The 14,119-nt window shown below is 41.6% G+C and overlaps 2 protein-coding genes across 9 annotated transcripts in view; one reads left to right on the top strand and one right to left on the bottom strand.

Moving 5' to 3' along the window:
• Window positions 1–14,119, bottom strand: part of LOC126081517 (rab11 family-interacting protein 3-like) — a 142,068-nt gene that overhangs the window by 1,081 nt on the left and 126,868 nt on the right. The gene's annotated exons all lie outside the window — the stretch shown is intronic.
• The window catches only part of PIK3CG (phosphatidylinositol-4,5-bisphosphate 3-kinase catalytic subunit gamma), a 34,429-nt gene that overhangs the window by 16,502 nt on the left and 3,808 nt on the right, over window positions 1–14,119 (top strand). For all 8 annotated transcript variants that reach the window (XM_049893475.1, XM_049893470.1, XM_049893476.1 and 5 more), the window contains one exon: window positions 440–597. In XM_049893475.1, the coding sequence (XP_049749432.1) occupies window positions 440–597 (158 nt within the window). The remainder of the gene's footprint in view (window positions 1–439; window positions 598–14,119) is intronic.

The following is a 14,119-nucleotide window of genomic DNA, read 5'->3' as shown; positions in this document are numbered from 1 at the left end:
CACTTTTCTGTATAAAATTTGGGTCAGTTCAAGAGTAGAATCTGGGAAAAGCATTAGCATGAGGCAGATCATTTACTCTCTGTGAGAACCAAAAGGGACCAGGCACGAGAGGGTCTTAGGCATAATGACATATTAGACAGTTTGATTTCTATTTCTAAACAATTCTGAGAATTTGTTAATGGCATTTGGCTGTCATTTAAAGAACACCCAAAGACTATCAAAAACATATTTGGTTCAGAGTGCTTTGTGGGTACTACTTTCACACACCTGCTAAGACGAAAAGTATCAGAAGCTGATGAACAGTGTAAAAAATAACTCTTTCACCCAAGATAGCTCATTTTCAGGCAACTTAGAAACTATTTCAAGAAGTAAACATACTAGAGTGTTGTTATAAGCACTTATGCCAGTGTAATGATGTAAAATATTTTCTTCTCTTAAGGAAATCTGTTTCATATTGACTTTGGGCACATTCTTGGGAACTACAAAAGTTTTCTGGGCATTAGTAAAGAGAGAGTGCCGTTTGTGCTAACCCCAGACTTCCTGTTTGTGATGGGAACTTCTGGAAGGAAGACAAGCCCACATTTCCAGAAATTTCAGGTAAGTTGCCTCGCCTTTCATCATCTACAGTGAACACCAACCAGGAGGCAGGAGAGCCGCAGGGCACGTAGCCCTCCCTTCTCGCTCCACTCGAGGCTGGTCTCGCCCGGCGCTCTGCGGGCATGGCAGACCCTACCTCCTCCCGTCTCCTACACGCCTTCACCAAGTGCCAAACGACTCCCCTCAGTAATCCTCATGCCAGAACCAAACATCGACTAAAACTAATTCACGATCAGTGGGACCGCTGCTGCTGTCAGCTGCTGTGGAGTGGGCTCCAACGGATGGCGGCCCTACGTACTGCAGAGTGGAACTGCACTCCATGGAGCTGTCAAGGCTATATGGCCTTTCAGCAGGAGATTGCTTTTCTCTGAAGTGCCTCTGAGTGGGTTTTAACTGCCAGCGTTTCGGATAGTAGTGAAGTGCTTAACTGTCTGCGCCACCCAGGGATTCCCAGTCAGTGGGACTAGCAAATAAGCCCACCAGGGTGACACTGGTACTGAAGAGGGGGCTTTAAGGGAGAGCTCCTGGGGAACAGGTTTAGCCACTGAATGTTTATGCATTCAGGACATTGGCTACCAAAAAAAAAAAAAAAAGCCAAGCTAGTTGCCACCAAGTTGATTCCGACTCCTAGTGACCCTATAGGACTGAGTAGAACTGCCCCACAGATTTCCAAGGAGCAGCTGGTGGATTTGAACTGCCCACCTTTTGGTTAGCAGTCAAGCTCTTTAACCACTGTGCTGCTGGGGCTCCAGGATGTTGGCTAGGAGATTCAAATTTTACCTAATTTTTTTTAGGACTTTCATACAGTCTTGAGCTTCTCTTGATTTTTGCTACAGGTGTGTAGCTATCAAATTACTACCACGGGGAATTTTTGCTGCACTGCCATATGCTTTTCTCATTTTTGTAAAGGATGGTCCCTTCTCTCATTTTAATCTTGTCAGCTTGACCACAGGTTCTACAAAGCACTGGGCTAGTCCTGCTTACCTGTAAACAAGCTCCTGCCTGAATCTACCTACCTCCCTGGGGGAATGTTTAGATTTTACTTTCTTTTTCATTCCTTCTAGGTCTACATCCAGTTTTGACTATCAAATATTTTAGATACTCAAGGAGAAAATTTTTCACACGTGCAAATTTAGTAACGGTTAATGAACACACAGTTCAGAAAAGTTGGAATTACTACCACAAATGCACCTAAACAAACATAAATACAGGCAAAAAGTGATTGCTTCCTATGTACGTTTGTCTTGGGTTCTTTTTAAACATGGTTTGATTTACATTCAATATTTTAGGAACAAATTTTGTCCTCAGACTCTTAAGCCCCCAGAGGCGCTGAGAGATAATATGGACCTTGAAGTCCAGTGGAGCAAGAGCCAGGGCATATTGTTTTGAGACATGTCTGCTTTTGTTTGCTCTCCTGTTTGACTCTCGGTTTGGTGATTACAAGATTTGCCTTCCCATAGTTCCACTGGTGTTGTCACAGAAACTGAGATCTCTGTGGCCAGATAGTCTTAGGATTTCAGACTATTTCCAGGTCTTGACACATTTCAGTCCTGTTTTTCTTTAAAGTTAAAAATCACATGTTTTGACATCTTTCTGGAAGAGAAAAATGGTTCCATAAAAAGAAAACCCTGTAAGAATTTCATCATTCAAAGGGGGAAAAGGACTCAATTCTCTTCTCCCAGGGGGTGAGGTTCATCTGGCTGGCTTAGGACAAACAGCAGTAATACTATGATTTAAAGAATCAGACAAAAGCAAGGAATTACCAGGCTCTTCTGTTTCTGTTTATATGTTCTCTTCCTTTTTACCACTGGTTTTACCTAGAATGATTGCCTCTCTTTCCTTTTGATTCCCATAGGCCCCTATAGTCCCCGTGTCACTTCTTAAAATCCCAGCAGTACTTTTCCTTTAACTTCCTTTTTTTTTTTTTTAAGTTCCAAAATATTCTTTAATGAAAAGATTTTTGGCATGAGGAGTCCTAGGAGAGGCTGCCTCCCCCTACAGACAGCTTCCACTCAAAGCAACAAATCTTTGCAAGGAGGCTTTGCACAGTCTATTCTCCTGGTCTGGGGGCATTTTCCCATCCTTTGTTACCAAAGCTTATTTCTTATGCCATTAAAACCTCTCACTAAAGCAATATCCAGACAGTGTGCACCACTAAAAACACACCTTCATCAGTGTTGCTGTACTTGTAGACATCTATGTTTTGCAGTGTTTCATACATTTTAAGTGCCTGTGAATATATGCACAGTGAGCCTTAAACATAGATACAGCATAACCTATAGTTGAAAGGATGGGCTTTGGAGCAGACAAGGAGTTTGAATCCTGGCCATACCACTTAATAGCTGCGTGTTTGGCACAAATCACTTAACCTTTTAGAACCTCAGTTTTCTCATCTATAAAGTGGGAATAATACCTCCCTCATGTGGTTTTCTAGGGATTATTTGAATGATATTGGTAAAATGCTTAGCCGACTCTCTAGACCACAGCAGACACTCAATAAACAGCAGTTTAAAGATATCACAATGGATCTTCAAACTAAAAATTTTTAAAAGTCCAGAAACCTTTTTAGCAATGAAGTCTCAGGCAGAAATGCAAATATGTGAAACATGAAGAAGTATCATTGTTGCTGGCTAAAGAGAGCAAATGGGATCCAAAACTCTGCCTGTCTTGCCTCCATCCCCTGTCCCGCCTTCTACGTTCTTTGTTTCCCCATTCCCTCACCCTTCTCACTCAGCAGGAACCAAGCTGAACACCACAGCATTAAATTATCTATATGCAAAATTTATAGTTTCCATCTTGACAAAGGCAAGTAGCAAGCTCCAGACCTTGACATAACTTTATTGCATACTGCTAAGCCTTCCAGGAAGGCACTGTGCTGGTGCAGAGATTAAAGTGCTTGGCTGCCAACCAAAAGGTCAGCAGTTTGAACCCACTAGCCACTCCAAGGAAGAGAGAGATGTGGCAGTCTGCTTCCATAAATCCTTGGAAACCCTATGGGGCAGTTCTACTCTGTCCTGTAGGGTCACTATGAGTCTCCCCTCGACAGCAACGGGTTTTTGGAAGCCTTCTAGAAAGATTCTCTGTCCCTTAAGTTTTATGTTTCTTTTTTAAGCTGAAGTTCTTCAGGATCAGGGACCACATCTTCTCTCAAACTTCTCTAAGTAGTGTCTCAGAATCTTGTATAATAAAGCTGCCATTTTTAGATAAGCTAGGGACTGTCGTATATATTTACATTTAGAATAAAAGACGTCTTCATTTCCAGTGAAACACTAATTCTGAAATGATTAGGTTAATTAATACATGCAGCATATTTTAAGAGCCTGTTAGGAAAGGTGGAGAAAAGTTGACCTACTTTTGTTAAGGGTGAGATGAGCCTTCTCCACAAAGAATTAAAAACATGCCTAGCTAGTAGTCAGGAACTGAAAGAGGAAGGCTGTACTGGATCCCACCCCTCTTTTCTTTCCAAGGTAGCTAATTTAGCATAGAGCCATATTTATTATTTCTAGAGTAGGAGAGAGTTCAGGAACAAACAAACTGTAATTAGACAAAAAGACACAAACGGCTTCAAGCTGGTTCCTTCAGGTTCGAACATAGGTGATAATTTGCATTTCTACCCCAGATACACTGAATCAGAATCTACATTTTAACAAGATCTCCAGGTGATTCGTATGTATAACTTCCTGGGAACTTACGAACCAGAAGGAACCAATATGAAGCCCTGGATGCAAAACCAAGGCCCACCGTTTGAACTCAAGCGTATCCATTAGCCTTGTGGAACAGCATCCTATACACAGGGCGCTAAGCTGATATATTTGGATGATAATGATTTTAATAAATTAGTTCTCCTTAGAAAAATCTCTCCGTACTGAATAGATGAGAAAGAACACACGTTTTACCCACTGGTTATTTACTTTAAGCCACTTTGTTTTACATTTCAGTGATTAGTTGTAGAGCATATATAACACAGAAATATATCATTGGCCAATGAAATCCAACTTCCTCTTTTATTTTCATATAAGAATGTAGTTTTAGCTAATGTTAAAAACAAAAGCCAGGAAACTATCTAAAATATCGGGAAGATACCAAAAACCCGTTATCCTACCTTCCACGATAACCCTGTCAACATTTTAGTGGTTTTCTGTTAAGTATTTGGTCTTTTAGAAGGTTGTAAATAAATAAGACTTTGGTTAAAAACTGAATTTTAAGAAAAAGATATAATGTGAATCCTTACCTTAAAGCCCATTCAGTGGCTTCCTATATCACTTTGAATACAACCTGAAAGTCTAAACTTGGTCTGCAAGGCCCTGTGCGGTGGGCCCCATCCCCTCCTGCCCCTGTTTCTTCACTTGCTGCTTTTTTCCATCACAGTGGCGTTCCTCCACCTTTTCCATCGTTCCAGCTCTTCCTCTGCTCAGGCCTTCTCCAGGAGTGCCCCTTACTGCACTTTAGGCTTAAATATCATCCCCAGAGCACTCTTCTGTATTAGGCCCCCTCCTGTTACCCTTTGCCTACACTTGTTTCCTTTGTAGCATCTATCACAGCATAGAACTATTTGTACTAGTTGGCTGTTTGTCTCACGCTTTTCAGACTGTAAGCTCTGTGCACAAGGCCACACCTGTCCTCACACAGGCCTGAGACATAGTAAGGTCTCAGTGGGTATTTGCTGAGTGAAGGAGTAAATGCTGGAGGGCAGTTCCTGCAGAGGGTGGGAGTTGCATCAGACTAGATCATTTTTAAGGCTTCTTCCTTCCCTATGATATGCTGTGTATTATGAATTTATAAAACAGCAATTCAGGTGCACATTGGTCAACTACCATTACACAGAAGTTAATAAAACTTCAAGATGTAGGCTGAATATCCTTACATCAGAAAAGGAAGTATACCTTCTCCTCACTTATCCACTATCTCATTATCTGACATTCTGCATTTACAACAATAGTAAAAAACCTTCTATTGGACTATTCTATGCACTAACAGTGTACATCTGGCAGTAATGAATGCTGAGGCGCAAGGTCAGGTGACTGTAATGATGAAGGTTAGGTGTCAACTTGGCTGGACCATGATTCTCAGTAGTTTGGCAGTAATTAACAATGTAATCATCCTCCATTTTGTGAGGTGATGTGGTCATCCTCCATTTTTGCATAATGCTGATTTTCACATAACAATCTGGTCTTTGGAACCTAACCATGTCTATAAGTGAGAGTGGGTGGAAACTCAATTATGAAACCTAATTTTTTAAAAAATGATAGAAATATTTGAATGTCATATGGTCCCTCTTCACATTTTTAGAGAGATTTCCTTACAGACACAAATATTACATGATTTTCCTAATCAGATTAGTAACCAATGCCAAGAGAAGTAGGACATGCACTCTTACCAGTTGTGTATAGGTTCAATACAGGATAGTTCTCAAGGAAATTGAACAGCTTGGTCTCATATGAACAAGCATTTTGAAGATATTCTTTGCACACAGTAGGAACTAAGCAAATTTGTCAAATCAAGCTTACGAGATAGGGGGGCCAGAAAACACCTTCACAAACACATCTATGCAAGGAAGTTTGACGAGTGTACTTAAAAGGGACTTGCCCCTAGATGTCACTCTTAAGAAGCGTTTTATAGGAGAGATGTCTAGAGCCCATTCATTGTATTTTCTTAATTTAGGATGACCGTGCAAGTTTTCTTGCCAGTTCTATCAGGCCTTGCTGGTTTCCAATGCTGGAAGTCCCTCTGTCCCCATGCCAAGGTGTACTCAGGTCCCCAACCTACAGGCTCATCCCATGCCCAGTCTCTGTGTGGAGACCTGACTCAGGAAGTTAAGAACCTTTATTCAGCAAAAGGCCATCTTTGCTGTGGTCTCTCTCTAACCTTGGATCCCAGATTGTTTGAACTGCTTCTGCCTCAGTTCCTCCACCAGGGCCTCTGCTTCCTCCTGCCATTTGTGTGGCTGAAGACCCAGCCACAGCCACCCCAGGGAACTAACTTGTCACTCCTGAGGACCGCCAGCCACCTCACCACAATTCCCCATCGGTCTTCTCTGTCTCCTTTCCTCTGTGTGGTAGCACTCACGCCCATCTGTAACTGTATAGACCTGTACCCTGCCAGGTTGGACTTTCTCAACCTCGTACTCTATCCTGTGTAGTCACCAGGCCCTGTCCTACCATATTCAAAATAGGACACTAATTCAACACACACATATTAATTTCCTACTACATTTCAGGCACTGTGCCAGGCACAAAGAAGGCCCAAGTACTGCACTAGGCAAGACAAAATGTCTTTGCAGTGTAATCCCTTTCAAATACTTAAGTTCCCTAATTCATCTCCAGTTTGAAGCAATGAACCTTGCTCAAGATTGAGCTTGGCTTCTAGCACAACTTGTCCAAGGCAAGGTCATGGAAGCGCCATAGATACATCCAAACTCCCTGAGGGACTGAATTACTGGGTTCAGGGCTGTGGGGACCATGGCCTTGGAGAACATCTAGCTCAACTGGCATAACTTGGCTTATAAAGAAAATGTTCTACATTCTACTTTGGTGAGTAGCATCTGGGGTCTTAAAAGCCTGTGAGTGGCCATCTAAGATACTCCACTAGTCTCACCCATTTGGGAAGAAGGAATAAGGAAGAAAACTAAAGACACAAGGGAAAGATTTGTCCAAAGGACAAATGAACCACAACTACCACGGCCTCTACCAGACCAGTACAACTAGATGGTGCCTGACGACCACCACTGACTGACAGATATCACAATAGAGGGTCCCAGACAGAGCTGGAGAAAAATGTAGAACAGAATTCTAACTCACACAAAAAATGAAAAAGACCAGACTTAACTGGTCTAACAGAAACTGGAAAAACCCCAAGAGTATGGCCCCCAGACACCCCTTTAGCTCAGTAATGAAGTCACACCTGAGGTTCACCCTCCAGCCAAAGATTATACAGGCCCATAAAACAAAATGAGATTAAATGGGCATGCTAGCCCAGGGGCAAGGACTAGAAGGCAGGAGGGGACAGGAAAGCTGGTGATAAGGAACCCAAGGTGGGGAAGGAGAGAGTGTTGACATGTCGTGGGGTTAGCAACTAATGTCACAAAACAATATGTGTACTAATTGTTATATAATGAGAAGCTAGTTTGTTCTGTAAACCTTCGTCTAAAGTACAATAAAAAAAAAGATTGAGCATGGCTTCTGAACATTAGCATCCATTCATCATAGTTATAGATTATCTACAGTGTGCCAGGCACTGTGCTAGGCACAGGTGATGCAAATCAGAGGTACAGCCCCGGTGCATAGCAGGAGAGATAACACACACAGCTTTGTGCTAAGGAATACTTTATGCTAAGAATTTCAACAAGAGTTTGCAGAGGGAGCAGTTAGTCTTGCCCAGGGGGATAGAAAAGTGTTTTTCAGAGAAGGAAGCGTTTTTATCTGAGCCCTATGGGCCGAGTTCTATTTCATTTTGCTAGGCAGATGCAGGGAGGGGAAGGAACATGGAGGCAGAAAGAAGAGCATGAGCAAGGGACAGAGGTCTAAAGGTTCATGTGGTCAGTGTTTAGGAACAAGTACAGCTGTCCAGTGGATGGAACATATGTATATATGGGAGCATATAGGAAACCTGAGTCAAAAAAGGAAATTTGGTTCCACATTGAAGCAGTACATGGGCTAGATTAGGGCAATAGAGAGCAAAGCAAAGCAGTCATTTGGAACTCAATTGATCAATCACAAATTACTGCCCAAGTGAAACCTGTGAGAGCCAGAACTCAACGAGACTGCCTTGTTCTTCTGGGTCTCGCAAGTTTTCCACCTCTGACAGGGTACAGCCTTACCATTTTTCTGTCGCTTGTTTTAGTGGAAAATATTTGAGTTTTTCTTCTCTGACAGGTTTCTGCCTTACACAGGTTCTGGCTTTAACAGGTTTTACTATGGGAAATGATGAGTTTATCTGTCACATTAATCACACTGAGCTGAGAAAGGATTCCATCTTGGGATCTGCACCCTAGCCCACTAGCTCAGGCTCAGTCTCCCCTGTCTCTAATCCAGAGACTCTCATACTTCACTCTCTCCCCATGTTAACCATTGGGAGACGCCCTCTGAGAAGGGGCCAGCATCAGCCATTGGTAGGAGTCTGAATATGTTGGTGTGATATCTCCCCCAGATGCGGACTTGTGTGGGTTATAGAATTGTCAGGACTTGGATAAGCTTGCCAAATGTAATCACTCTTCTGGAAGAAATGGGAATCTGAGACTGGAGAGGAGGACTTGGATTGGATTATGCATTAGTCTACCAGGATACAGGGTCACTCGGTGACAAGATGTTAGATCACTGTGATTTTTAAACACTGAGATTCAATGGGCACCATTCTCTCAATGTTTAGTTTCTTCTAGAGAGTTGCTTTGTCTACTATAAGAATATTACCAAGGACATTGTTCCCCATGTTACGAAGTATACTCTATAAATGACCCTCCTATAAAACTTCTCTCCAGTCTTAGTTTCTAGAGAAGTTGTACTTCTCCTAAGCAAATAGTTTATTCGTTTGTTTTAATTTTCTGAACACAGGATAGAGTAACTGATTAGATTTTCATTTTGGCTAGAAATATATTCGAAGAGTGCCCATAACAAGTATACAGGATCTGTGATGTACATTTTAAATTAGTCTCTTTCTCAGACCCATTGTGGATCCTTTCCTTTGTTTTCTATCCACTTCTAATTAAAGTTACTTTGACTTTTGTATACCCAAATACTCCACCTTAAATCCTTTTTGGAACAAAGCTGGAAGGTAAATACACACACACACACGCATACACCCCTGTATGCAGGATATTGAGAATATTTGACTAAAGTGTAAAAAAAGTGTGTAAAAAAAAAAAGTGTAGAACAGCTTAATTATGGCCTTTAGGTTTCTAATGAGCTTCTAGCTAAGTATTTGAGAAGAACAGCAGTACAGCTCTTCCTTTCTATGGTAGATGGGGCTACTCTGAGAATCATTTTTAAAAAGCCCTTAAAGGTAAGAATCCTAATTCAAATTCAGCAAATGCATGGCCAAGTATCAGACACACTCTTCTTCCAGATTTACCACAAAGTGCCTTCTGGATCATTAGGTCCCCTCATCAGTGATCTTCTCTGTTATGCCAAAACAACTTTTAAAGATATTGGCTAGCCAGTAAATTGATTGTTTATAAAAAAAATAATGAAAGCCTCTTCCTTGGACTGAAATATTATTTTTCTTTACTGTCTCTCTAGCAAGTAGAGGCAGCATTACCATTTAGGAAAAGTAATTGGGCAGGAACCTTTCTTTTCGTTGATGAGCATTTGTGATTTTTTCTCCTCTCTCTCTCCCCTTAGCCCTAGAATCTTTTCCTGGAGTTTGGGTTTTATGGTACTGAGATTATGTCTTCATTTTTGTGGATATGTGCAATAATAGTTCACCCCCTCTTCGTTGCTAGATAAGAATGGGAGAGTTTGTTTTTAAGAAAAAGTAAGCCTATTCCATATGACCTTGGATAATCTAAAGCAGCCGCAGCTTATCAGTGTATAGAAATTAGTAGATTGTGTATACAAAGTAATTTGTTTTCAGTTTGGTGAATTGATAGTTGGGCCAGTTAACAAAACAAGTAAAAATTTTGACCCTGAAATGGTAATGAATTCTTTTGTTCCCAAGACTTATGGGGGTGGTAGCTTTGTAAAAACAAGCCTTTCTTTTGGTACTAGATGTTATAATTAAGCATTTGAATTAACGATCAAGAGCAGATGTACTATGTAGGCTCAATCTATTTATTATTATTTTTTTTAATACTGGGAAACCCTGGTGGCGTAGTAGTTAAGAGCTATGGCTGTTAACCAGAAGTTCAGCAGTTCAAATCCACCAAACACTCCTTGGAAACCGTATGGGGCAGTTCTGCTCTGTCCTTTAGGGTCATTATGAGTTGGAATTGACTCAATGGCAGCAAGTTTGATTTTTTTGGTTTTAATAGATAGTGTTCCACCTAATAACATTAGCAATAATATAAAGTTCCCCACACTCATACTGATTAACAAGTAGACTAAACCAAGTCCCCCAAATCATATTCTTCCTCTACCCCTTCTACTCTACTCGAGAGTATAAAGCCTTCAGTAGGCAGTTAAGAGGAAGAGAATGAGGATGTTTGAGGCCAGTATACCAGCAGCTCTGGCAGTAGAGAAAATTCTGTTGTTATAGCCAGTAAATTCTGTGTTCTGTATTTTCCCCTGAGTTCCTGTAGCCATATCCTCATTGTCCCTCACAGGCCTTGGGCTGAGGTGGCATGGTCAGGGCCCTTTCACAAACCCTGTGGCAAAGGGCAGAAATGAAACTTGTATGGCCTTGGTGGGCAGAGAGCTACTCAGCTGTGCCCCTAAAGAGAAGAGAACCAGCTGCACATGTAGCCAATGTGCCATATGCTTCCATTGGCTCACCCACCTATATGGACCAGCATGAAGAGAGCCCTCTCCCTGGCACTGGTTGGGGCAAGGCATATCTCCCACCCTAACTGCCTCAATCCCAGGTCTCTACTACCTAAGGGGACATTTTGACCAGTGGTGTGGATGGGACGGCGACCTCAACATTTAGAAGTGTCTGTGTTCAATAATGCAACCTCTTGTACTTTTAATAATAGTCAACAATATACACAGCACTGTGCTTTACAAATATCTCATTTAATTCTCACCACAACCATATGAAATGGGTATTTTCATTCTACAGATGAGGAGACTGAGGTACAGACAGGTTAAGTAACATCTCCAGTGATATAGAGCTTGTTAGTAATAAAGCCAAGATTTGAATCCAAACATCTAGGCATGACTCTGTGTTATCATCCACTGCTCCACAATACCTTTTAAACCAAGGATAATTCAACCTGCACCCAGCCTCTAAGTCTACACAGCCAGTCAGAATTTGGACATCGTGTCTGACTAGTGTGTGGCATGCAATTAAATTTGGGGAGGAAATTTCTTTCTCACAGAAGTAACCCTTGTCTGTGAAAATCAGAGATAACTAAATAAATTAGAGCCAGCAGAAATTCCTTATATGGGTGAGATGGCCTTCAGAGAAGCAGGGCAGTTCCTTTCCTTGTTTGCTGCAGGGATGGGGGAATCAGTATTTCACAGCCTAGTAAGTATTTACTGAGCACCTATAGATTGGAGTTAAAGTAACTTAAAAAAAAAAAGCTTCACATTAATTTTCTGCTTTGAAATCTTTCTATTAAAAAGAGTTCAACCACACCGTGAGCTCACACAGCAAGGGGTTTGCCTGGAGCCCACAGTGTACAGAAGGATAGAACATAATTAAAAACCAAAATGTACCTTAATTCAAAATCAAAAGGCATCCCTGTCTACGCCCTTGTGAAAACTGTGCAAGTTGGCCAATTAATGAGGCTGCTGCCTGGGGTGAAGGCTACACTTAGCCTGTGTAATTACCAAGAAATAAGAGAGACCTAGGTGGGTCCTACGATGAGCAAAAAAAATGATTTCCGGGCCTAAGTGGAGGTCATTAAGAATGCAAGAGCACTAATGCACTGGGCCCAGCAGCAGTGATGCCTGGGCCACGGCAGGAAAAGCCCGAGCAGATGTTCGAGTCTCCCACTTCATCGTAAGCAGAGAGTAGATTCGGAGCCAGTCTACCCTTCAGGGTAGGGAAGGGAGAGGACTAACACTGAAGGAGCCCTCCCTATGTGCCAGCCTTGTGCCAAGCATTTATATATACTGTCTCACTTAAAAGATGACAAAATAGTCCAGTGGTTTTTGTGCTTGGAAAAGAAATCGTGACCAAGGCTAGAAGAAAGAACATGAAAACTTAAAACCAATTGCTGGTGCTTCTCCCGAAGTACAGTCAACTTTGGTGGCCAGTGGTGCATGGTGCTTTAACACAGGATGGCCCAGCCCAGGCCCAAGCAGGACCCTGCTGCAGTCTCTAGATGAAGGCAGTCCTGAGCCCCACGTTCTCTGGTCAAGGTCTCAGTTCCCTGGCAGTGGCCCAGGTCCAGTCCTCATGCCCGTTTTTCCAGGTACCTTATCCTGTAGCTCTCAGCTGAGTTCTTTCGTCACCCTCTGACGTGCATTTAGTGTTCCAGAGTAATAGTGATGATAATAACAAGAGCTAACATTAATAAAGCACTTGCTGTGTATTAGGTCTTGGGATAAGCATTCTGTGTGCTCTTACATATAGTCCTCTCAGCAACTGTATGAAGTAGACACCATCACTATCATTCCTCTCTCCTCTCCAGTTGCAGTTAAGCCGATTTTGACTCACGGTGACCCCATGTGTGTCAGACTAGAATTGTGTTCCATACAGTTTTCAATAAATGATTTTTCGGAAGTAGATCACCAGGCTTTTCTTCTCAGGCTCTACCGGGTAGACTCAAACTTCAGCCTTTCGGTTAGCAACTGAGTGCATTAACTGTTTGTACCACCTAGAGACTCCCTGACTGTCATTAGCATCCCTTTACACAGATGAGGAACAGGAAGTTAGATAATTTGCCTGAGATCACAGAAGCTCCTAAGTGGCTGATCTGGGATAGCCCAGATCCACCTGTCTCTGAGCTGCCTTAGACACCATGGGTAAACCACCTCTGACTTTGACTTAAGAACACCCTACCTTGGTGCAGGTCACAATCACCCATCTTACACAAGCCTACAGACAGGAACCAGAAATGCTGGTCAAATCTTGATATTCTCCCAGCTGTCTTTCAACACTGGAAGGGGCCATGGGACCTGGTTATTCTGTAGTTATATACTCATCGCTTTGTTTATTAATTAAGATGCCAAAGCCAAATCATGCTTTGTAGAAAAGGAGACACGGTATTGAGACTGTTTTTAACTCAACCATAAACGCTGAACATGAATTCCATTTAAATAGCCGTCACTTACTACATGGTAGGCATTGTGTTACACACTGGAGATGAATCAGCCTCAAGAAGATCATGGACTAGTGGAGTCAGGCATTTAACCAAATGCTTAAGAAGTACATTGACCTACCCGTATAATGGCCTTACTCCAAGACTTTGGGAAGGCATAAGCCATAGTATTTTTTTTAAAGCCCTCTCTTTCACTCAATATTCATAATCTGTATTAAAATTCCAAAGTTCATTCAATAATTTTGAGAATCAGATAGTGGAAAGCTAACTCATATTTTCTTATAATAGAACAAAGTATAAAATAAAAATGCAAACAAATGAAATCTCAACTACTATGTTTCCATCCCTTCTTTGGATGTCATTAGCTCTTGGTAAACATTATTTATTCTTACATAAAGCTTTTTGATTACAGCATAGTGTTCAAAAACTGACTCATTCCTCTTTAGAGACTACAGAAATTTCCATTCTTAATTTCCTAGGAAAGAAATTGAATTAAAAAGGTAGAGTTATAAATAAGACTTACCTGTATCAATTATCTTCCTTTGAGCATGCCCTGCCTGGATATATGCAACTATACTAATGTGTTTAAGAGATTATAAAAACAGTACATGTTCTCACCAAGTTTTTTTCACCTGAGGCAGGGCACCTACCTCAACTGTGATGGTT

This window comes from Elephas maximus, chromosome 8, assembly GCF_024166365.1.
Source record: "Elephas maximus indicus isolate mEleMax1 chromosome 8, mEleMax1 primary haplotype, whole genome shotgun sequence".
Taxonomy (NCBI): domain Eukaryota; kingdom Metazoa; phylum Chordata; class Mammalia; order Proboscidea; family Elephantidae; genus Elephas; species Elephas maximus.
The sequence above is the reverse complement of the archived record's forward strand: the minus strand, read 5'-3'. Positions and strand labels throughout refer to the sequence as shown.